At 42.2% G+C, this 26326-nt stretch overlaps 1 protein-coding gene across 1 annotated transcript in view; it reads right to left on the bottom strand.

Moving 5' to 3' along the window:
• The window catches only part of KIF26A (kinesin family member 26A), a 65546-nt gene that overhangs the window by 1284 nt on the left and 37936 nt on the right, over positions 1-26326 (bottom strand). Inside the window, exons 3-11 of the mRNA XM_026079581.1 lie at positions 25402-25585; positions 14212-14421; positions 12244-12337; positions 11499-11761; positions 11070-11253; positions 10615-10774; positions 8758-8920; positions 4806-8190; positions 465-655 (exon numbers count right to left, since the gene is read on the bottom strand). Coding sequence (XP_025935366.1) covers positions 465-655; positions 4806-8190; positions 8758-8920; positions 10615-10774; positions 11070-11253; positions 11499-11761; positions 12244-12337; positions 14212-14421; positions 25402-25585 — 4834 coding nt within the window. The remainder of the gene's footprint in view (positions 1-464; positions 656-4805; positions 8191-8757; positions 8921-10614; positions 10775-11069; positions 11254-11498; positions 11762-12243; positions 12338-14211; positions 14422-25401; positions 25586-26326) is intronic.

Consider the following 26326-nt stretch of genomic DNA (forward strand, 5'->3'; position numbering starts at 1 on the left):
AAGGCTATTATGAAAGAAACAGGAAAAAGGCATCAGAAGAATATAGAATTCTGGTCTCCAAAATAGAATTAGTGGAAGTGTTTTCCAATTACAAGTAAATTAAACTCAGTGCATCCCTGATGTAATAGAATCTTGCCATTTACATAAAGAGTTAATGACCCTACAGTTGAGAGAGGCTGTAAGGTTTCATCAGCCAGGCAGGCTAAGACTATAAAGTCTTCTCATAATGTATTCATTGGTAACTTCCATTCACACCATCAGTCATGTTAAACACAATTAATTTTAGACAGTAATCATTTTCATTTTCTGTGTTAMGGGTACCCCAACATATGAATTGTAAAATTAATAATTATAGTGCTTTAATTGCAATCAATTTCCTGAACACCATTCCAGCATTCAAGCAAGGATTCTGCCTGTATACTGTAATTTAAGTTGTCTACAGTTCTTGTAAAATATGTGCTGACCTCAGTTTCCTCTTGTCTGTGTCGCTGTAATCGTTCCACATCATCAATCTCATAAACTTTAATTTCAAAGGGCTCTTTTAAAGTGCCTGGCAAAGGTGGTAGATCAACCCATTGGCCAGTGACACTGGGTTTTCTTCCTAGGGAGGCAGCATCCGGCAACGGAGCAGGAATCAGTCTGCGACGCTGGAGACCTGAAATACAAAAGACAAGTGTTCCTCAGACTCAGAGGACTAACAGACTGCAGAAGGTACTGCAGCAAATTAAAGATCTAGGTTCTCAGGATGCTTAGGAGGAAAAGATTCTCTTGATCTTTTCCTTTTAGTAAAATACAGTCAGGCTGCTAAMTGAATTACTGTCTTGATGAAGTATGTTCCTCTTGGCTTACTGATCGGAGTTACAGCAGTTCTCCCAAAGCAGATGTCTGAGCATCAGTTCTTTATTTTCCCCTTCCAAAAATATTTTGCCTGGATCATTTTCTCTTTGGTGGGCAATAATGGCATTCACTACCTTGCTATGGTAATGAGATAGTGAATAGATTTCAAACCAATACTGATAATGGCAGAAGAATCTGAAAATCCTCTCCTCCTCCAGTTAAAGACAAGCAAGGCTAGCTAGGTAAGATCCCATTGATAAGATCTCATTGTATTACCTCTTCCAAAGGACAAACAGCTCCCTCCAGGACCACTATCAATGCTTTAAGGTGCTAACTACCAGCAGTTTTCAATTACTTTGTGGGATTAGGATGTATTTGGCACTTCAGAAGGCAGCAACCAGCCAAGCTGCAACTTGAGTCACCTCTATTGTCTGCATATCACTGCCCATTTGCACCAGGACTCAAAGGGTCAGAGCATGACCTCATCTACTCCTCAACGACAGGGCTACAGATTTATAAACAAACAGCAAATTGTCACCATGATGCATCTGCTAGGACTCAAGTTTCCTGAAGCACAGACTGACTTGTGTCCTTCAAAAATGTTGGTAATTTTCTATATAATGGTTGGCACTTCAGTGTCCAAGATTTTTTGTGGTTGTAAGTCTCTCTCTCCATTTTCTGAGAGGCTGACCTTTATGCTGCATCTATCAAGGATGAGTATATGTATAGGGCTGCTCAGGCAATATTATAAAGTTGCATTCCAAACCTTAGGTAAATAGGAAGGCTGAAGGCCACCAGAAACAAGCTGAAGTGTCATGTGGTAGTAGTATGTACAAGCAGCTTCTGGCTGACAGGTGACAGTAAATTTAGTGCCTGAAAATTTTCCTCCTCTTACGGAAAACCAACTTAGAGGAAAGGACTCTTTTTTTTTTTTTTTCTGGTCTGATTGCTAATAGGGAGTACGTCATACAGACAAGTCAGTGCTGCTCAGAGGAGGATGCTCCTGAGATAACTTCTGAGACCTTTACAGGAGAGTTAAGTGCAAGTGAAGGCTGTCGGGTCAGCCCTGCCATAAAATTCAAGAAGAAACAGAGACAAAATCCCAGCATATTCCCCTAAGAGCAACACACCTGCATAGATACCTGAAGAGTTACCTGGTTTACATATTTTTAAGAAATAAATCCCTTATTCTTAATTGCTTCCCTGTTAATTTCTAAGTAACATCAATAATCACAAAGGAAACATTTTGGAAAGGGGAAGACTTGAYCCTGCTTCTACCTTGATAGGCTGGAGATTAAGGGACTGAAGCATCTCTCATATGAGGAGAGGCTGAGGGAGTTGAGGCTGTTCAGCCTGGAGAAGAGAAGGCTCAGAGGGGATCTAATCAATGTGTACAAACATGTGATGGGAGAGTGTAAAGAAGATGGAACCAGACTCTTCTCAGAGTGACAGGACAAGAGCTAACGGGCACAAACTAAAACACAGGAAATTCTACCTCAACACAAGAAAATACTTCACTGTGAGGGTGGCTGAACACTGGAACAGGTTGCCCAGAGAGGCTGTGGTCTCCAGCCTTGGAGATACTCAAAACCCAACTGGACACAGTCCTGGGCAACCTGCTCTAGCTGACCCTGCCTAAGCAGGTGGGTTGGACCAGATAATCTCCAGAGGTGCCTTCAAACCCCAACTACTCTGTGACTCTGTGATACAACCCAAGGGAGATCTAAAAAATAGTCTCTCTGGACCATAAAAAGTGAATCTATGCGGTGTTAGCCTTCACCTGTTCATCACTGCCACCACTCCAATTTATTTAGCCTAAATCACAAATACAGTCCTGCCTGCTGAAATCACCCACTGTAACTCTGATCCTGTAACCTGCAGGACCCCTCTGAACAGGATACCGAACAGATGCAGTCAAACATACATACCAAGCAGACTAACTTCATATCATTCCATTGAGCCAGCCAAGGCCAATATCATTTCTTTAAGGTGGAGATGAAGTTAAAGAACAAGGGGAAAAGGTTTCCATTGACATCTGTGGAAGTAGGTTCTGTCCCCAGGACGGGCTTCCCTTCCAAAGCTTCCTTAAGTCCAGAGACTGCAAGTCTCCAACACAGCTTGACAATTTAAGCTACTCCAAGAATATGTCCAAAACTTTACAATGATGACAATATATTTTAGGCCAATAATGGGTCTACACAAAACCCTTCTTGTAAGAAATATTTAATGAAGTTCCTAGGAAACCTCATTTCATGTATAAAATACATTAGTGTGTCAAAGTGTAAAGCACTGAAAAAGTAATAGATAATTTACTGATACAGAGCAATTGCAATTGAAAAAATAAATAGTTTGTCATTTTTAAAGACRTTATAAGCATTTCCTGGGGCAAAAACAAATACAAATCCATCAGTGGGTAATACCTTCTCAATACATGTGCAACTTATACAGCTGTTAATATTGATTTGTAGGAAAGGTTTAAGAGGTTGATATCCTATGGAAAGAAAACTGTAGTAAATGTTGCACTAAGTCTCCAAACTAATTTATCACCTGCTGAAGCAATTCAGTTGCTTTGACCAGAAAGCACCATGAAATGTACCTCAGTTTAACCCATTTCAATCTACTGTCAGAACTGAGCATCATGTGTGTCTACAGGGCTTGTAATAGTTACCCCCTTTCAACCAAAGGGTCAGATTCGGTCACACTCCTGGTATTAGTGCATACTCTTTTTCCAGTAGTCAGCACACTTAGGTTGCTAAATCACACTACTGGCCAGCAGCTGCACCTCACACCTTGTCTCAGATTCTTTACAATACTACAGCACTTCCAAGCTGGACCAGTAAAAATGACTCTGTAACACCAGTCATAGAAACCTGATGCTGAAGCTGGCTACAGGCAGCAGCACTGACATGAGCACCACTTGCGAAAGCAACACAGAAAGGCTCTGGAGACCAGGAAAAGGGGACTTGGCTCTTGCACGATCACCTTTGTGTGGTACAATTGGACGTGTCTACCTCAGCACAGTGTAGGAGTGGGAGCCACCTCTTTTAAGTGATTCCCCCCCAACAAGTTTTCTATTGCTTACAGAATCTACATGTCCACTTTAAAATTTCCTTACAAAACCACTATTACAATACAATAATTTTGTAATTGCCTGGTAGTGTTAACTTAAGCTTTGCTGCATCCTGTATATGCACCCTTCCTCCTCTGCCTTACCTCCTCTTCCTCCTAAGCCTTACCTTTGGGTAATCTAATGCAAATCCAGCAATCCTCATTGATTCACAAACCCTCTTCTCTTCTTCAGGCCTGTTCCCCATTTTCAAACTAAAGTCCCAGGACATCTCACTGAAATTCCCTCATAAATGTCTAGCCAACAGCAACTCTTCCTCTCCTTACTGCCATTCTCCCCACTTTTTACCCAGCCTGCAGAGGCACACTCTCTTCTTCCTCGTAAAAACTCATCAAGATCCACCCAGCACCCTCACTGCTCCCTGTCATGTGAAAAAAAMCCTCCTTTTCTGGTCATGCTGCACAACGCTGAGAACACAGAGACGGCTGACGTGCTGCGATCGCTGCCGATCCCGCCGAGGAACATGCTCTCGCCCATCCCCTGGGCTCCCCCATCTGCCCGCAGCCATCTGCTCTCTCCTCCCTCGCAGGGAGATGGAAAGCACCTTGGGGCACACTGCGCTTTTCCTGCCCTCTGAGACAGAGCACCTGGGTCRCACCTGCAGCCGCGAGGTGGCTTTGAAGTAAAATAAATACTGACAAGTGGCTTCTGTACGCGTATACGCCTGCACCACAAATGCATGCAGACACATTCAGCTCTGCACCGCGTCTTCCTCAAGCCAAACAACCTTGCCCTCGCCGCCGGAGGCACCGTGAAAACTCAACGTCCCCGGGGACGCCGCCCYGCCGCATTTCGAGCGCATCTCGGGGAGCTCAAGCCCCACGTCCCGTTTGTTCCTTACCTGTCGATCTCTTCTTGGGAGACTTCAGGCTCCTCATGCGGCCCGGCGACGACATGCCGCTTTCGCTCATGGAGTCGTGCGCCGAGGAGGCACTGCCCGTCGCCTCGCTGTCCCGAATCATGCTTTCGTAGCCGCTGCTGCCTCCGCTGTGGTAAAAAAGAGCTGTCCTTCCCATGGCCGGTGGCAGCTCCCCGCTTAAAACGCTGCTGTTGTCGCTCCCGTGGCCGCTGCTGTACCGCTGAGGCCGCCGGGGTGCCGTTATCTTGCTGTAAGGAGACGGCAGCACCGGGATTTGTGACTTCTCATCGCTGAGGTTGATGCCACTGTCGTTGCCGCTGTCGGAGTCCGTGGAGCCTCGGAAGTGCCCCATCTTGGCAGAGCCGCCCGACACCAGCTCGTTCACGCGGCTGTTGGCCGCCCTCATGGCCTGCTTGGTCCCCATAATGGTTCCCCTGCCGGGTTTGCTGCTGACCGCCTGCACGGAGCGGGGGGCCGCCTTCCCGCTCGGAGCAGCGCTAGAGCTCTTCCCCACGGGCTGCGTCAGGGACTTTACTGAGGAACTGAGAGACCGGGAGCCACTGGTGGAGAGGCTCCGGTTTTTATTTCCATTGGCTTGGACTTTCTGGTTAGTTGTGCTTTTTGCCTGGCTGTTTTTACAGGCCACAGGGGCAGTGAAGGACTGCGGTAAAGTCACACTAGAAGCAACAGGAGGGACCCCCAGCCTCGGGACAGAGCGCCCTGCCCTGCTGTTATTAGCACTTGCGTTTTCCCTCGCCATGTTTGCTTTGGATCCTACTGAGGTCAGACTGTCGCACCTTTCCAGGGACATGTGACTTCCATAACGGTGGACAGCTTCGCTCTTCGATGCCTTTGTCTTTAAACTTGACGTCATCTTAGGCAAAGAGTGGTCGCCCTTCAGGTTCATTTTACTACTGGCACTTTCACTGACGCAAGATCCAGCTTTTGACCGCAAATCTGCTTCTTCTTCAGCCTTTGGGGTGGCAGCTCTGGCAAAGTCCAGGCCAGCAGCTTTTCCCCCACCATTACCCAGACCAACAGGTTTCTGTTCCAGGCTCGATTTGCGTACAGGAGGTGTTGGAGGTGTTGGCCCACCTGGCCTAGGTAACACGCTTGACTTCTGGGGCACGCTTTTCTTTCCCAGTGATGATTTCAAGCTGCCAGCAGCCAAGGGAGCATCTAAATTCCCTCTGGTCACAGCCTCTGACAAAGTACTGTTAGTGTGCGATACCGGCATCACACCCAGTGTGGTGGCTCCTCTCTTCAGCTGTGGCATCTTCATTGCAGTTTCTGACTTCTTTGCAGCTCCGCTGGAAGATTTGCAGGCCATTTCACAACCATCCACAACTCTCTGAGAACAGGCAAGCATAGTCTGCGACTTAGTTGGCCTGGATGCTGTACTGAAACACTGGGCAGCTTTTCCTGGCTGCTTATCAGTACCAAATGTGTGAGATTTTGGAGACAGCACTGGCTCTGCAGGATTTGTTTCCAATTGATTATCCGTGCGCAAGAGCCAGGGATCTTCAAATATACAATGTGGACTCTGCAGCTCTTTATAGCTGAGGACAGTATTATGGTGGATTGCAGACGAGGTAGTTTTTGTTTTCCTAGGAAGACTAGAATGTATGGTTTCTATCACAGGCGTATCTCGAGAATTAATAGATTTTATTTTTATGGGCTGATCAGTGACACAAAAAGCACTTTTTATCTGAGATGCTTTGGTAGTTTCTGGGGTTTGGGGACTTTTGCTGATGCCTGAGGACAGCTTGCTGGAACTCATGCTCTCACTCTCCAGCTCAGAGAAGCAAAACCCACTGTCATTCAGAGCACTTTTCAGTGGTATGGGTACATTAGGTGAATCCAAGTTGAAGGGTTCCTCAGACTTATTACAGCTGTAAGATGACTGTGCAATGAAACTGTCACTAGAATGTGCTCCATCACTTTCAATTGTACAGATGCTGACTTCGCTAAGCCATGAACTGATGGAGGAACGTCTGCTGCTGGTAAAGGGATCCTTAGCAAAGGGCACAACGATATCAATATTTACACCAGTAGAACTTTCCTGTGAGGTATAAGCATCAAACTCATCATTTATGCTGCTGATAATACTAACTGGCCTGGAACCTGATGCAAGGGCCTGAAGGGAGCAGTCGCTGTTAAAGCTAATGATACTGGAAGGTCTTCCATTATCCAAAATCCCACTAATGGATAGTTCTTCCACCACTGTGAAAACAAGCTCATCCTCTCCATTCAGCTCAACAGGCTGCTGCAAAGTCACCGTGGTGGTTAATATATCCCGATCAAAGCATTTACCTCTGAATGCGGACCGGAAGCTGTGTACCTCTATAGCACCCGACTGATTCTGGGTGTTGCTACCAACCAGAAATGTGCTTCCTATTGGGTTTTGCTCAGGTTTGTTAGCCATCTGCTTGCTCATTCCCACAGGAGGAGTCCGAACTGCATTGCTATTGTCCAACTCCAAACTCTCAGCCTTCGAGCTTGGCACTTGCTCTTTCTGCTGGGGAGGTGGGGGTGCTGGGCTTGGCAAGGGTCTCTTCATATACAGAGACTTTTCTTTACTGACAGGTTCAGCTGTGGCTTTATTCTGCTCCTGATTCCTTGAAGGGCTACTGCTTGAGGACTTCAGAGAATCTGTGATTGTCTCTCTCTCTTTCTCTCCCTCCAGTACTGAGTCTATTATTTTGCCATCAACTTTGCTCTGCTGCTTGGAATGCTCTGTTTTGAAGTGAGGTGTGCTCTTTTCATGACAATTGCCAACCCTTGGCGTAACAGCCTGGAAATGAAGATTATATCCTTTTTTTGGAGATGCAGTTTCTGGTGGAACTGGTTTCTTAAATCCTCCAGAAGGAGAAGATATCTTCTCCTTTATCAGTTTAGACTGTGTATTTTCTGTACCTCCAGGGACTGGACTACAATTGGATGCAACAGAGTTTTCTCCACAAGTGAATTTGATGGGTTCCTCACTTCCATCAATGCACTCTAACCTTTCTTGCAATTCAGCAAAAGTGTTGCATTTAAAATGATCCTTGTCAGAACTTCTACCAATAGCAGAATTGTCTTTACTTCTCTTCTTGTTTAGGGATGGGATTATGGGAACAAACTCTGGAGGACCTTCATTATCTGTCAATTCCCTGTCAGACAAAGCTGCACCATTGGGACCAACATAAATGACAGTATCACAAGACTGTTCACTGCTGGAGGAATAATCAGGATCACTAGATATGCTCAGGACAGGAAGGTCAGGGTCAAGGGCAACAGTTCGTGGGTGGAATGGTCGCAAATGGGGTGGTCTTCGGACATGTCCTTCTTCACATGAACTCTCTCCTCCAGATGAGCTGGATGCATACTGTAAATGATCAGTAAGGAAAAAGTTATCAATATTAATTGAAGTATATGTATGTAATTATATGGATGTGCACATAATTGGTAAAAAACTTAGGTATCCAATATACTGGGCTTTGTGTGTACTATCAAAACCACATCTAGTGGAAAAATGTTACAGTGTGAATTAAAATAACAAGGTCATGCTACATATATTTTACTATATCAGGAGTAATATAACAATCACACCTTTTCAGATAATTATCATTAAATATTATACATTGTCTTTCTCTTCATCAGTTTTCTGTTCCTTTCTTATGGGTTTTTAATTAACACAAATTGAAGCTTTTGCGATAGTTCCACATATAAGCAATGAAAGAATACATGTTTACAACAAAAAGAAAGGGAATTTCAGGATTAATGATCAAGGGGAGGGATGATGGCTCTGTGCCAAGCCATTTGTCAACTTCTCTCCTGAGCTTTTATGCATTTTGTATTACTTCTTACTGCCGAGAAATCCCACGTTCCCCCACCGAGAGGTTAAGAAAACTCATTTTCAGATGAACTAATTGCAGCTTGTTTGTGCACCAACCTTGGATTTCTTCTTTCTCATTCGGTGGATTCGCGATGCAAGCTGAATGGTTGTGAGAGTTTCTGCATAATTGGCTGGGGAGTCAGAAATATGYGCAATCATGGTTGTTCTGCAGTTGATGTTCCCAAGTGATTCCCTCAACAACATTGTCAACTTGTTGTCCCTGTGTAACAAATGAGAACACTGGGATAGTTTCAAGAAATTACAATCTTTTTTGCAGATTTTTGCACCACATATTGTGCTTTCATTATCATAGGATATATGCATGTATGGTACATGTGGATAAGAAATATGCTGCTATTATTTGACCATATGTAAAACACGTCTAAATGTACCATACAAAGATGCCATCATTTTGATAATTTATCTGCATGTGTAGTTGCGGTATGATAAGTCATTTTATTTGTTACTTAGACAATTCTAAAATGATATAATTCTAGTTTAGTTATCTCAGGTTTAGCTCGTATTACCCAAACAGCACATGGGTGCTAGATTTTTATCTGGGCAGGCTTAGTATCTGGACATACAAACTCTGTGAGTTATATGCAAACAATTTTGATATGAAGAAAAAAAGTAAGTTAACAGAAATAGTGAAAAGATCCCAAACAAATATATCATTAGATATCAGAAATATATTATCAGTTCCATCCCAGTTAATCTAGTTTCCTTTCTGCCTGCTGACTTTCCTCTCTGAAGGCTTTCCTGGTGACGTGAGTCCTCAGCTACAGACAGCAAAACTGAGAAGTCACTGCACTTTGTCCTCCGCTATTCTCCAAGACATCTCTCCAGCGGGGACCCCACAGCACCCTGGGGGCTGCTCCCTCCSGTTCCTCTGAGCTGGCCCACACACACGGGAACTGCCACTGTGTCTCTGCTCCCCAAACCAGCTTAGGTGACAAAGGGATTGCCCCTGAGAAACCACCCTTCTCTGTTCTAACTACCCACCCATCATCTACTCCATCAACAAACCTAGCAAGTAGCCTGAGAAAATTATCYATTTTCTGTCTCATACACAAGGACAGGACACCTGTTTGAGACGCCACACTAGATAAATAAGTGAAACGACATGATTGATAACAAAGGCATTAAGTTCTAATGCATCAAGACAAGCAGCAATTAAATTTTCAGTATTGCAGGCCAAGTTCTGGTTGGGGGGTTTACAATGTGGATGTTGTCTCTAGGCTGGGCTCCCCGCAGGTGTGTTTGACATAACATTAGTGTCAAGCACACTCCCACGAAGCAATACACCTACATGTTCGCTTCTGCTAAACAAATGTGCAAGTGAATAACACGGTCTTCCTCTTCTTTTTAATTGAAAAGATTAGTATGTGTGTATCACTCAAAAAACCAAACTGATTAACAGCCCTTTGATGACGATACTTCATATAGCTCATTGGTATTTTCTGAAATTTCAATAGAATTTCTAAATTTGGAAAACAGAGGGAAAATCCTATGAATTTTTTATGAAAATATTCACTACTTTTGTCCAGCTGGCTGAGACTGGTATAAGTTCCAAATCCAGGAGACAGAGAGGAGGGAGCAGAAAAGAAAATATTTTGACAATTTCTCTCTGTTTTTTCAAACATCAGTCCCTCCCCAACACACACACATTTCACCCAAACTAAGTATATGACAATATCCATATGATTTTTAGTCAGCTGAGTAAGGATTTCAYGTTACTATGGGACCTTTAAAAATATGCAATATAATCATAAGTGATCTTGAAAGAAGACAGATCCCTCTCTGATAAAACTTCCTTTAACTTCCTCTTATATGAAGAGTACACTGTTGATGCAATTCACTGTTCAGGTAACACAAGCCACATATTTAAGGTAATGCATGCAATAATTCACTTACTTATATGGCACATGCTTAGCACCATTAATTAAGGCCAAAATTACATTGCCCAGGGCAGAGAGAGACAAACACAGAGAGCCTCCTCCATCTCGGGTCTTGCTCAGCACTTTTTCACAGCTCCCTAGATCAATGAGATGCAAGCGGCTGCGTCCTCCAGACACTAAAACAATAAGGGGAACATTTGTACATCATGTGATTGCATGGACCCAAGCCAGACTGAGTATTCAAAACATATTCAAATGAGGAAAATAATGAATGCAGCATGGGGTAATGCTCAAATTAAATATTAATGGCAGGGATACCAGATATTAGCCACAGCTACCAAAGTTAAAGGTGACTCTTGACTGGCTTGAGGGGTCACTTCATTTTTTCTTTACAAGTTTACTGCAAATTATTATTAAACTAACCCAAAACCAAGCCATTTAAAAACAAGCAATTGGGAAAATGATTCATACTTCCTCCTTTGCCACTCTTCTCCATGCGATATTGGTATATGTGAAGAGTGAAGAGCATATGCGAATTCCTCCTATCTTCTTCCTCACATTCAGGTTTGCTGGTACTTCTGGCAGCAATTGCAGCATCAAGGAAAAAGGCAGCTTTCTCTGCTGTCGGGGCTCTTAGCTCACTTTGGTTTTGGAGCTTGAATATAAACAAGAAAATGACTAATTAGCACAGGGGCGATTTTTTTTTTTTTGCTGAACTGGCTAAATCTCTAGGGTGCTAAAAGAAACAAATACGTACACCACGGGAGCAGGGCTTACAAATTAAAAGCAATAATTTTTTTTTACTGTCTCAAAAGTTGTTGTAGTTGTTGTCAGATAAAAGGAAATAAAACATGGAAGAAAGTCAGGCTCAGAAAATCTGTGTTGTGATATCCATTATACCTGGGTTCCACATATTGGATCTTCTCTCAGATAAACCCCAGGAGACTGGCCATCCTGAAGGCTGCCAGTGGCTACTTCAGCTAACAAATCCTTAAGGTTTTCATCTTTGCCACTGATCTCCACAGCAGATACTCTAATAGAGAAACGAGTCCCAGTTTTTTCTTTACGTTCATTGATTAATTTGAAGAGCCAAGAAATTGCACAGGGGATGATACCAAGGCTTTGTGTGGAATTATCTTTCCCAATCATGGTGTAAGATTTTCCTAGAATGGAAAGACAAAAGTGAACTTAATTCACCTTTCATGTACAAGACAGTTTCTCTTCATGCTGTCACCACTGCACATTCTATGTGATGACAGGTGCTGCACAGACAATGGGAAATAACAGATGCAAAAATGCAAAGTATTTAATTATTAATCCATTACTATTTATTCAACTAGTTTTGCCATTTTTGTAACTCAGACCCACAGCAAATTAAATTTTAAGAACATCTTTGATCTTTTGATTTTCATCATAATACACCTATATAAGCTTGCTCCTGAATAAGCTAATCTGATGTTACGTTTTACCTTTTCAAATTAAAACTTACAGTCCCTGTGTAGAAATAAACCATGATAAGTTTGCAAAGCTAATTAAAAAGAAATTCTAATCTATTCATATACTCCAGGTTTATTGTTCCAGGAGCTGACAGCATGTAATTACCAGGCTGACATAGTAATTAACTGTAACGAATTTGGGAGCTCACCAAGCTTGACATGACCAAAGCAAAATATGCAACCATCTGCACCATTCACAACAGACTGGATTACTTCTGCTACTGTTCCAGAGCATACCTCCGCCTGAAAGAAAGATTGGAGACAAATAAGAGTGTATACTGCTATGGGTTTTGCTATTCTTCTACATGAAAAGAATGACTTAGTATTTTTGAGGCACAATACTCTCCCCATGTTTATGGCATCAGTCGTATTATTTTAGTAGCTATGCTATCTTAAAAAGTAATAAAATCTACTACTATAGCCTAAAATAGTTTTCAATTCTATTAAACCAATTCTCTTGGAATATTGATTCTAAGACTAATGTAGCAAACTGAATGCTATCCAACCAGGCTTCCTGCTGGTGTAATAGCTTAGCCAAGGGTTTTCAGCAATAGTAGCAACTCCATTGAAATTAAGCTACTCAAGAGTGCTCACAGAAATTAAAAAGATATTCATACTGGAAAAAATGCATTAAGATCCTTGAATAGGATTTCATAGTATCACGCTTTCCTTTTCTAGGGGAAACATCATTGTCAGTAAAGAGAACTCGCTAAAATACTTGAGTGTACTAAAACCAGTTTATCCACGTCCGTGAAAGTTTCAAATACAATAGGATATATTAAGAATGGTAATGGGGGGAGGAGAGAATATGTAACTACAGTGAAATGATAAGGCTCTGTTTGCAGGTGCACAGCAGAAAGCATGCCTTGAGCGATGACACCTGCACCAAAGTCACTGTGCTGGCCGGCATCACTTAGACATGCCACAAACGGGCCCCTGGAAAGGCCCATCACGAGAACCTGAAAGAGCCTAGCCCACGCTGGGGTCAAAAACCTAGAGGATGGGTGCCAAAACCAGCACGGCAGCACACTGCAATGGGCCACCTTGCAGCCAGGCTGGCAACGGGACCTTCAGTAACCATAAGAAACAGCCATGTCCAGTTCCAGACTAACGCTGAGATCAGCGTTGTGAATTCCTGCACAAAGACACCGTTTGGCTTATCCAGTATCTTAAAACCAGGCTCCTGCTGAGGTGGCCGCAGCCTTACGCACGGGTCTGTGAGGGCCATTATTCTGCATCTTTAAGGCTGAACTTAGACCAAATAGACGTTTTCATGTATCTGATTTGGGAGCCAAAAAGAAAACAAAATAATAGTAGAAGACTGGAGGATGGGTTTCTGAACTCGATCTTGTCTTGTTTTCTCAACTTTAATAAACCATTTTCACTCTGAATGTTCTGTGTTTTATTTTTCTTTCACCAAACCCTTTTTTTCCAGGCAGTTTAAACTTGAAGTGGTTCTCCATACTCTGCTTAATTTGTTCTCCTTTCTAAAGCTGCTCTACAATTTTTTTTCTGCACCCACGATTTTGCTTGGAAGGGAGTTTCAGGTGTCCAGTAAATATACCCTTTTGCAGGGCAATAGAATGACATGAACCATCAGMACCACCATCAAGATAAAAGAATCGGTCAAATACACAGCATAAATAAATTGGAAAAGGAAAGGAAAATACAAAAGCTCCCSATCTGTTACAGTACAGCAATCCCATGGGGTGAGCTGTATCTCTTCTCCTAACAACAGCATTTAGCTTAACTTTAAGCACACGCTCATTTCCCATTGAAAGCAGTGGGGAAGGACTTCATTTCAGTGACATCATATGGGTTAAAACTTAACTGAATGGAAAAGCAAATTTCAAATTGGCTGTGTGTCTTTCAGTAACAAGAGAAAATGCAGGAAGATAATTTAGTCAGCAAATCCATCTCCCCAGCTACTACTCCTTAATTTTACATCTCAGCTAAACTGAAAATGTAGGAATTTAACCACTCATCTATTAATTACTGCGTTTTTTTCCAGGCATTAAGGCAACTCATTCAAAATTCCCCAGAACCAGAACTCTTAAGGCAATCAAATGCAGTGGCCATGAAAAGACTCAGGAGGTTTATACGAGTTTCTGCAGTACCTGTGAAGCATCCTGGGGGAATACTGCATCAAAAGCAAACATCTTTGGGACAGCAACAACGCCTCTCCTGTGACCTACATTGGAAGGCCCACTTGTAGCTGGATCATAAAGCGTGATTTGCTTTTTTCGTGGATCTACCTTTAGGAAGGACATGGATTCAGATGTTTCATGTGCTCCTTGAGAGGGACAAATCCTTACCATCACCTTCACCTGCAAGTATTTAGAAGGAGATGACAACTTTAGTTTCCAGCTACAGATAAACACATGCAAAGCATTCCTCCCAAACCCACTCCCCCTCCCAAGACATGATCATTTGTAATATTTAGGTGTCAGAACAACAGTGAGACATAACCAGAGCCAGATTTTCCAGACTGGCTTCCACCCTGGGGTCTGCACTGAACTTACTTTTAAAGGTGCGCTTTTGCCCCTCCAGTTAACTCTGTTCCGATCTTACCATTTCAAATTCTAAATACTTGAGCTGTAGGTATAATCTTCTGTAGGTGTAATACCGTGCCTAAAGAAAAGGAAACTCTAGTCTCCTACCTTTCATATATTTAATGTGACCAAACGTACAAACTGTTCCACTCTGAAAATCAGTCTGAATAATGCAAAGCTCGGACAACTAGCGCATTCAAACTGAACTAAGCCTGGAAACGTTCAATTCCTTGCTCACATTCTTCTAACAAGAAGGTGCTTCTCTGATAGCCTTCCCGGGCAGATGCCTTTACACTGTCATTGCTAGGCTCTTCAGTGGTTAGCTACCGATTTACTGGAAGTCTTGAGGAAGGGAGAAAAAAAAATTTTACAAGTCCCGAAGCCTCAAAACAAACCACTCACAAAGCACATTTCTACTGCAGTAGTGCTACTGCTTGTTTCCTACACGTGGCATTTTGAGACGGTATTTTTAGAGAGCTCAGACACATTGGCTGTGATTTCCAGAGCTGCTTAGGGGGAGCCAAGTGACTGGGTCACACTGAAGTTCAGCGGGGGCTGCACACCTGCTTCCTTTAACCTCCTGGAAATCAGGCTCTTGTTTTGGAAAACTGTGTGAGATATTTATTGCCTCACACCCACTTATGACCATTTATCCTTATGAAATGCTCCCAGATCAGAACCAGCATATTTTATGCACCTGGCACTGAAGTAAATGACTATACCAGGCACAGGGAATCACTTTGCAGATCTTCAATTCTGTACTGTCCAGCAGATTCAAACTTAGAGAAAAGCAATGCTTTGCCAGAGTGACTCTCTGTGCCCAGTATGAAACGTTTCGGTAACAAGCTAAATGACAGTATTATGTCCTTATCCAGCTACAGGAGCACCGTCACAGCAACTGTGATCCTAGGCTTCACCAGTGTTAAGCTAGATACTAAGGGAAGAGCCTCAGCGGCTGTAATCCACTACTGCCAGCAGAACTGGAACAATTTACCCCCGCACTCTGCAGAGCGCCCATCATGAGCCTCACCTTCTGCGATGCACCTACTGACCGTTACCAAACACACGCTCCTCCTTTTACAGCGTTTCCATCCGATTTACAAGTGGAGTGACAGATAGCAACCCCTCTGCTGCAAATCTGCCGGGCGAGTCCCGCAAGCACAGAGCGTGCAGCAGCTTGCTGACCTGAGTCAGGCCCTGCTCTAGCACGGAGTCACGTGTTGCGTGGGGAAGCCGGGCTAGAAAGCATGGATTTCTGATGAAGAAAGATCCACTTTTCCAGTAACTTACTGTTGCTGAATTTAACCTTAAATCTCCCAGAACAATTTGACTCTTGCTTACTACATTCCAAGAATGTTTTTTTTCATTAAAATGTTGTGCATTTATTCCGCTGACACAATTTGACTCATTTTGTTTCTACAAAACAATGCACTTAGTGGTCAGCACCTCCCCATCGCTCCCAGTTCCAGAGAAATAACAGCCAGAGAAGAACCAAAAGTGAAAATCTACTTCAGCAAAGCACGAAGGGGGAAGAGCAGGCCTCCAGGCACTGCCATGGACAGAGACCTGAGCAGGCTGAGCCGTCCTGCAGGGACCCCCTTTCATACCAGGACATGGTGAAAAGGTGGTGGCCTCCATGGCTGGTGCAAGCCAAGCGTGCTGCCTGCGCCAGGAAGGTTCACAGCAGATGGGCGGGAGCAGCACGACGCACCACACTGAACCGTCCCACCTGTATCCGCTGGGGACGGTGGGTTATCTGAAGATTTCATTTAGATCCCCAGCTGTTTTGCTTCTCCAAAGCCTCCTTTCCRCTGCACGCAGGCATCCCTGCACAGTCACTCGGGGTACGGCTGAGCACTGTTGCAGGAAGCACTTTCCGAAAGCGACTCATGAAAACTTCCCCCCATTTTTTCAAAGAGAGAGGTTAAGAAACAACCAACCCCTCCAGTAAATGCTACAGGAGGCTCCACCAAAGGTAGCACCAAATTCTTCCAACCCATTGACTCAAGCCGTCCCCTGATTTCAGCACTTTGCTTTCTTTCCTCTTGCATACTGATATGAATATGAAAATACCGTCTCAGAAAATAAACGAACCTTAAAATAAATGAAACAGCTGCTTCAAAAGCAAAAATGCATCAGAGGTGACAGGCTCAAGGCTGTTTCCCCATAAAAGCCCCACGAAGCCAGCTTTGTGTGGTGTTACCTCAACCTTGACATGCTACCAAGGGGCTCAGAAAAATAACCTTCCTCAGGAAAAATAAGTAAATAAATAAATATATACACCAATACAAATGCCCACTTCAGGGTCACTCAATTAAAATGAATGTTTAAAATACACACTGTTTTCAAAGCGTGTCTCTAAACAGTCCTTTCTTTTCTCTCTTATGCCTATTATTAGATTATAGCAGTCAGAGCTAGTATAAGAGGAAAATTGGTTTGCCCCTGACCTCAACAGCGCATTACCTCCATCAGCACTGCTCCCCTTAACACAATGATGGCTTCACCCCCAGAAAAAGCTCGTGTCAAATCAGCTTTTTGAGTCCATCTCTCTGAAGCTGGAGGACACTAAATGCTCTCCCCATAATGCATCAGATTCTAACTCTTACCAGGCCTCAAAGGCCATGTTCATTTTTCCAGTGAAAGTGAGCTTTCAAGGGAAAGGGGAGGGAGAAGAGAAAAGGGGCCGGAGGGAGCTCCTTTTTTAGCATTCTGATGCTGAGCTGGACACTGACTTCACTTGGAAATAAAGTGGAAATGCCCATGTAAGTACTACAAGAAAAAAAGATTGCTCAAATCTATCCTTTTGAAACAGCAAAACGTAACTGCAAGCAAATCCTGGGTGCATGCACATGGTTCTCAGTACACAAAAGATATGTGCATCTATACTGCATCGATATCAGCTACTGGTAACACTTTGTGGGCAGTGATAAAAACACAAGAGAAGGAATTTGGAGGAGAATGAATGAAGAAACAGAATTAAAACCAGTCTGAAAGAAAAAAAAGGAGAGACAGAGAAGGAATGGCAACAGGAGGAAAAAGAGAGACACAGAAGAGACAAACACAAAAGAAAGGAAAGACCACACAAACACAGTGGTTCCAGRAAAGTCATCTCAGGCTCCAGGCATCTGCACCCTGACCACTTTTAGACCCCTTAAAGGGAGCTAAGATGGCATATCCTTCCTGTGATGGGGATGATCCTTCCTTTTAGAACAGGGGATTTTTAGTAACTCCCTTTATTTCTCTTTTCTGTATTTCTTCCCTTRAAACATAACTGTTCTCTTCAATGTCACAGAAAGATGCAGAGTAAGGAGAAGAATTATAGGTGGAAGCTCTATAAAGGATACAGGGATTGGTACACACACATTAATACACACACTGAATACTGGATGGAGGATGAATTTTAATGAGTGCGTTGACAAAGAGGAGAGGTTTGTATCTGAGTTCAATTTCTGCAAATAAAACTAAAAGAAACAAAAACGTCACAATACATGCACATTATTAATATTTTTCTCAGGGCCTGAAGCCATCTTGAATCATGCAAATCACTGAAGTATCTCATTAATTAACTGGCTCTGTAGTCTTGTGAGTTTTGTACACTGGGGGTTAACACACAACTGCTGAACTTTCCAAATTCATGTTTCTGCAGGAACCAGGAGGTCAGCGGAATCGCTGAAGGAAATCCTATTAAAATCAAAAGTGTTTGGGAAAAGAAGATGGTAAACGCATCCTGAATACACCATTAAAAGATAAAGAATTTAATAAATAAACATAATAGCATATAATTTGGAAAAGCTGTGGAAAAGGGCATGAGGTCAGAGGCCCACCTACCCACACAACAGTGGGTGTAATTTCAACCATAACTGGCAAGGATAAGAGAGATTCACAGTAATTAGGGATTTCTTTTTTTAGGTTTATCTATCTGTCAGCCCACAGTAGAAATYAGGGAAAAGAAAGGTTATAAAAACAAACATTTGCAAGTTACAATTCACCTGTTCCAGCCATGGCAGGCAAACCCAGTGGATGGATGCTTGTAGCATAAAAAAATAAAAATAAAAGTCAAACCACTGTTTTAGGCACACATCACTAGAGTTCTAAGGGAGGCAAACYGACAAAAGGCAGATTTCTGCAAAAAAATGTAACTTCCAGAATCGGAGAGAGAAAAACCCTTTGTGTGGAGAACAATGGAAATGGCTAGACCCCAGTTAGTTTTTAAAACATCCAAAGAGACCATTAGAGAATCACTGATCTAGAGAGTACACTCAAATATCAGCAATTTGTGGGACACAGGCGTGAACCAAAACGCTAGACCTGGACATCTTTGACCCTTCTGAGAGTCAAATCTAGGTACATGCTTAGCACCTAAACACTGAAACATCTCAGAAACACATGTGAGCTGGTACCAGCCCGTCCTCCTCTTACAGGTCCTTGCTACAGGCTCCTGTTTGGCACCCGAGGGTCATGAGGAGAGACCTGGTGCCCTGCCAGGCTCGCTGCTACTGTGGCAGGACCACTGGCCCCAGGCGCTGCCCTTTGCATGGCCTGGCCGAGCGCGGGCTGCTCTCTGACCTCCACACCGCCTGGTTTCAAACTGGCTGGAGTTGAGGAGAACAGGGAAAGGGAGTCACAGCAACCAAAACAATGGCCTCATTGCAGAACCGGTCAAGATAGTGCAAAACATCAGGGATATAGCGAAGTGTCAGAAAGCAGGTTTGGGAAAAGTAAGAGASAGTCCGAAAAATCCCAAATTCCAAATTTCTCTCAGGCTTGTTTCTGACAGCAGACATGAATGTGAGACTGATGGCCAGAGACAAGCTAGTAGTTTTGTCTAATGAAGCCCATGTATTTTGGATATGCTGAACTGAAGGGAGCTACAGCAAAGCTACAAGTCAATGAACATGAAATTCCACCAAGCTCATTGAGGCAAGCATCATCTCAGAAGAAATCACGTCCAAGGCTGAATTTGTAGAGAAATGAGCCAGTGGATAACAGAGACAATGACACAACCCTACACAATTTTAGCTGAAAGATCTAAACAAAGAATTACCCACCGTGAGTCATTAAAAAGGATCTTCTGCACTGTAAGACAGAAACAGCCAGGAGACTGAGACAGTCAGGACCACATCAGTTATTACCACGTAATCAAAAGAGATGGAAGGGCCATCAACACCAAGACCAAAGAGAGGGTAGGAACTGTCTCACACCTAACACAAAGAACCAGATGATTTGGATTCTGTGCCTAAGACTATCACAGACCTCTAGCCCATTTTTTAGGCGATAAATACAAAAACTATTATATATGGGAAAGTTGGGCATTCACCTTTCAGTGGAGTGAAGGATGCCAAACACTCTACATAGTTTAATTTCGGGCAGACATGTAGACRGAAAATACTCCACTAATTCACTAAGTAATGACTAGACTCCATGGCATTTTGAATGCTGAGGAAATTAAGACCTTGACCCAGCCAAATATGTTAGCACAGGCATAACTATAACATATGGTACCTTCTTTGAAATCAATGCATCTGTAGGGATCACGTGTTTATAGTGATGCTTTGTTAGCATTTGATGCTTATATACTTGTCGAGATTAAAATTAAACAGACGAGAAGGAAAAAATAGAAGGCACATATTAAAAAGCATGTAAAAATTTAAAATACATAAGCTTGAGCCTTTGTTGCTAAAATAAACTATGACTTTATCTGTCTGTATTTTGGGAAAGTGCTGGCACTATACTGGAATCCATTCTAGAAATGCTGGTCATATTCTGCGTTACAGCAGGATCATAATCCTTAAATGAACAAGCAATTTGGTCTTTAGCAATAAATGTCATTATATCAAATTTGAATGGACACTAAATATTCCCTGGAAACAAACATCCTTGACAAGCATCACCCAGCCAGGAAGCTAATTTTGTCCAATGTTCACAAAATGCCATATAACAGTGGGTTAATTAAATAACTATGTTTAGACATCCACCATTCTGAATTAAGATTTCTCACCAAGAAATTACAAAGAATTCACGTTCAGTTGAATAAAGGCCCTTTTCCAATGAAATCACTTATTTTTTCAACTACAGTGTAAATCAAATGACAAAAGTCCTAGTTCAGAGCCAATATTTTTCATGGATTTAATTGTAACTGACAGATATATAACCCTTGCTAAATTGGTTTACTGTGTGTAGTTCTTACAAGCCTTTCATATACTGCCACTACCAATGGATGGCGAATTTATATGCAAAATTGCTATGCTAGTATAGACCATCTAGCTCCCCTGGGAGAACCTAAAAAAAATCACTTCTGTATTGTACTCTATTAAGGAAGAATTGATTCTCTATTCCCAGGAGACATGAAGAAAACTGTTTCGTTTTTAAAGGTGGAAACAGAGTAGAAGAAATTGTGTATTTTTATCTAATTTTTCACATTTTTGCTTAAGCTGTTCAAGGTATTGCAGCAGGCACATATGTTCCTCGGATTATACAGGCCTGCATACATGGATGGAAGAGTACTTAGTATGATACATGATTTATATCAGAAATAACACTCTAGTCATTAGGAAACAAGCAGCCATAAAGATGACAAAATTAAGTACCTATTTGTTATCCGTCATCAAGCTATCATAAGAACCAGTGAATGGGACATACAACACAGTTAAGAAAACCCTGCATGATCAGTAAATCATATTAGCAGTACCTTAGCTATGGCTTGGAAAAGAATAAATGAAAGTAAATGTTTAAAACTTGTAAGTGGAGACTAATATGTATATACCTGTCCAAGAAACATGTTTGGCAATTCAGGTCCCTCTAAATGCACCACTTCAGTTGTCTCATACAGAAGGCTTCTGTCATTCTGACATAAAAAATTGACAGGATCTTTGGAAGAGACAAGCACTTAAAGTTGCTGTTGTAAGTGATGCAGCATTATAAAGAGCACTGAATAGAACCCTAGAAAAAACATTTTGCATGAAAAAGGCTTCCTACCATGCTAAGAAAAATAGCAAATTAGAATGCTACACAGCAGCCACTGTAAAAAGGATGTCTTTTTTAATAACACAATATGATAAATTATCTTAAGTAGCACATTAATGTCAGAAATTGAGCATAATCTAACTTCTTTCCAGTGACAATATTAAATGGCTTTCAGACGTCTTTCCTCCTATTCTGACATTAAATTTAATAACACCCAGAGAGACCACAAAAATGATTCAGTTACAAGAATCATACTGCAGTGGATCATTGCCTTTTAAGTAGGACTCAGCAAAATGATTTGGACTCTGATGTTTTTGGCACATTGGAGAGAAAGGTATGAAATTTACTATGTAACATTTATCAGTAGTAAGCAAAATTCCTTTCAGTATACAGTTTGCCAATGGTAATGGGATTTTCTTTTGTGCGTGAGGGTTTGATAACTGTTGATTACATGAAACAGGCCCCAGAGAGATCCTACAGTTCTAAATTTGTTTCAACCTTTCCCTGCTTGGTATTCCTGAATATTAAGGCCCCTGCTAGCACCTGTTGGAGTATATAACATTTTACACTCTTCATGAAGAAGAGTAAGCAAAAGGCTTAATTAGAAATTCTTATCACGGGACAAATCCACATGCTCCTGCTGAAATTCTGATAAGGGAAAATTGGCATTTGTGAAAYGTAAGAGGAATTAATGAGACATTTATTTTCCACCTTCCCAGAGAGTACTGAAAACAATGAGAAATTATAAGTAGAAATTGCAAAAGATACATAGAGGGTCAYTGTTGTAGTAAGTGGCCAATAACAAAGGTATTCAATGCCCATTAAAGCCATACAGCAATTTCACCAGCAGAACCGCATGACATGCATGGGGATGATGTTGTTAAGAACAAGCTCTTATGCAAATGCTCACTGACTCTTCTACAGAGCTCTAGCATATACATTCTGCCAATAAAAGCTCCATCACAAATCCCTATTATATCATATTTATCCATGTGTCTACTAGTTTCAATCTTYATTATTGTTTCAGCCACCTTGTCTGGGATGAAAGTCAGCCTTAATAGTCTATACTTCCTAGATTCCCTCCACAGCCCTTTTTTCCCCCTTTTGGCCCCAAAGTGACATCACATTTTCCACCTTCTACTCCTCTAAGGCTTATAATGTATTGAATACCATCTAAAAGACAACACTGAGCACAGGTTGGGGGGAAAAAATACTAATGAGAAAGCAGTGGTTTCTCATGTGTACAGCAGAAAATGGTGAGGAACCAACCCTCCACGTCACAAGTAACTTCATATGACAAAACAGCAGCAAACTGGGAGGTGAGGAAGGAAAATACTGCCCTACCAGCTGCTTAATGCATTGTAATCACACAGTAATAATAGGGCCAGACACACCACTGACCCGGGAACGATCAAAGAAACCAGGGAGAGAGCCCGCCACAGCCCCAGATGCTGCTGTAGGAGAAACTGATTCCAGAATCCAACCTGGATTCTGTCCCATATGTGGACATCGTACTTATTATTGGTCAGGCTGCAAGAAGAAGCTGAGGAAGAAGACAATYAGGAAGAGTCTAAAGTAAAAAGCTGTTAGAAGAGACTGAAGTTAACAGAGGACCTCAGCACTTCTGCCAGCATTTGCTCATTGCTCTCTCAATTGCAATGATACTTAAAGCAGTGAGGAAGAAAGGTAATTACTTTATTTGCATCACCGCCATAAGGAGATGCTGTCTGGCTAAGATTGACCAGCAGAAGCTGGTGAAGAGGAAAAAATATAATGGAGAATGTTATCCCACTGTGCAATAAATGCTACCAAAAGCTACTTGGCACTAGCATTTGCTCAGAAAAGGTGAAACTATGACCGTTCAGCGCTAAAGAACACCTATATAGGGTTGACACCTTTCCTTTGACCAAAAGCTGTAATTAGGATAAATGAAATTTCATTTGTGCTGACTCACGATTTTTACAAAGTGCTATATTGCTGGAGATTTTAAGGCTAAAAATTGTAATTTAAAAAGTTGCAAAGGAGGGATGGGTTAACAGAGTCATTTAAGAGAAACTGCACATTTTAAACTGTGAGTCAGAGAAGATGCCTAATTGTCTTCTTCTTAGAGCAAGACTAACAGCCAGCAMACCCCATCAACATTTGGATGGTCTAGATCTTAACTCAAGTGAACTGAGTAGGGGTGATTCTGCTAGCAGAGAGCTCTTATCCTCTGCAGCACAGCACAGGGGGTTTCCAAACAGCGGTCAACAAGTAACCTGGTGAGAAGTCCACAGCTGGAACCCTGGGCCCAAGCAAACAGTATCTTCAACAATGTTTTCAGCTGAGAGCTAAACAAGAAACATTTGAGGGTCCACAGCAGCTTGTCAATCCAAAAATTCTGGAAACCCTTGTTGTCATGTGTCAGGCAGGGGACAGATACCACCCACATTGCCAAAATGCTCCATATCCATGCTGGAGGAGAAGCTCCTTCAGCTGAACAGGTGGGCACAACCCTGGTCTGTGGGTTGGCTCAAGGTCCTACCATGTTCCCAGCCATTCTAGTAGASCTCTTCCCTTTGATTAGACCTCTGCTGTGCTTACTGATTAAAAAGGTAGGTAGACCACATGATCCAAGACGTATAATTTCCTGCCATCTGGGACCATGCACTTGATCTATATTAGACTTTGCTGATCTACTTGAAGACATCAGATAAACCAGAGCTTTCTATGACACACAAGTTATGCAGGTTGGCTCCACTAACCACCCTGAGAATGCAGGAAAAAGGCTGAAGTCCCTTGGCTACACACAGGTGKAGGCACAGAAGTGCTGTGAGGTGAGGTGCAGAGAAACAGTTCTTTGAGCTTCAGGCACAAGGAGATGCAAACACACTTAAAGAGTCTTCTTAAGGCCATTCCCTAGTGCCACAGCTAAGTGAAGAGGCAGGCACAGCAAACGGGCTCTACTAAAATATATGCACAGAAAGGGTGTTCCTTATTCAATTCTTCTGCCACCTGAGAATCTCTAAGTGACTGTGCCATGCTTACTGTATTTCACAATATTGCATCCTCCTTTCTAACATACCAGAAAAACAGTGGCAGAAACCATATTTTCATCTGTGAGTTCATAAAACAACGCAATGACTGTTTTCTTTTCCATTTAGCGCAAACTCACTGTCTTAAGAGAATACAAAGTATTCTCTGTAAACAACAGTATCAGTTATAGGTATTTAGGCTGACAATTTCTTTTTGTTAATGCTGTGTTGTACGGTTACTGAAGATGCATATTTTAGCTCTCCTGTGCACATTAAGTACTTCAATTCTAKCTTCAAATGCTAATGCCAAGTAACCTATATAAATAAGTATTCAGCCACATGCCCTCGATGCGTCACCTTAACCCACAGGAGACGGACAGCATCAGCATCAGCGGTTGAGCCTTGCAGGCAATGCAGAGACTACTTCTGCCAGAGGTGAAGCCCATATATGTGCGTTGGTTTTGGATCAGTGAAGTCAAAGGAAAATTTTGCTGCTTACTTAATAGCAGGAAGGTCGAAACAGCCTTTGTCAATACCATTGCCAGTGATGTCCACTGGCTCCAGTGAAGCCGACACTGGTGCAGTGAATCTGCTGTGAGGCTACCAGCTCTTGAGCCAACAAACGGTAACAGCTCTCATGCGCATTCACAGACGTGTCTATCTCTCTCTCACAACCATTCCCTTGAGCTTATCCAACCCTCCTTTAGGCTGAAGGTTTCCAGATCTGTTAAAATTAATCTAGAAAACTAATTTAAAAATAATTGAAATCCAAAGTTACCTTTCCAATGCCAGGGTTGTCCTTGATTTTGGACACAGCTCTCAGAAGGCATGGTGGTGCTGGGGGAGGACAGAGCTGCAGGATGCCACTAAAGTTAGAGCCATAGATGGAGAAGTCATGTGTGTGTGGCAGGGGAGGATGGWATTTCTTTCTCTTCGAAGACAGGTTAAGCTTCTGTGCTGCTCTGTATAAAAGTAATAGCAAGAAAGGACAATGTTACTGGGTGTTAACTGCAATCTGGACCAGACAAACAAATTCATTGTGATCACTGTCTGTTTAACAAATCGAGTCACTTCATTCTAATCAGATTTCATAAGAACACACCATCAGGAGACTAACAGAAGGAAATATGGGTAGAAAAATTACTGGCAAAATATTCATTTAATTTCTTCCCCAACAGAGTYTCAATTGTAATCTAACTTTCCCCTCTTCCCCCAACAGCTTCACAGTTGAATCCTAAAATGCTAAAATCTCATTGACATCATAAAAAGCTGAAATAATTCCCTTATCACTGGCAGGACCAGACGGACTTTGCTGGTGATAACATTATGAAAGTGATGTTTTGTATTCTACAAGTTACTCAAGACAGAGAATGACACTCCAAGTGAGCTGAGCTCAAGATACTCTATTGTTGGCTGCACTGAAATCATTAGATAATTTCCTTCCAGACAGATTGGTTTTTCCTCCTCAATTCCATTTTTCCACATTAAAAGGGAAAGCTATTAAAGAGACATGCTTTAATGTTCTAAATGATAATGATCCTGCTTTTGAAATGCAGAATTTCAAAACAGAAAAGATGAAGAAAAAATTAAAACATACGATTATAATTGCAACATTCTTCCTTGTGAATAAAAATAGGCATATAACCAGTGTTTCTGCTGCTTCCCAACAGCAACACTAAACAGTATAACAAGAAACAAACTCA

This window comes from Apteryx rowi, unplaced genomic scaffold (genome assembly GCF_003343035.1).
Source record: "Apteryx rowi isolate R43461 unplaced genomic scaffold, aptRow1 scaffold_5, whole genome shotgun sequence".
Taxonomy (NCBI): Eukaryota; Metazoa; Chordata; class Aves; order Apterygiformes; family Apterygidae; genus Apteryx; species Apteryx rowi.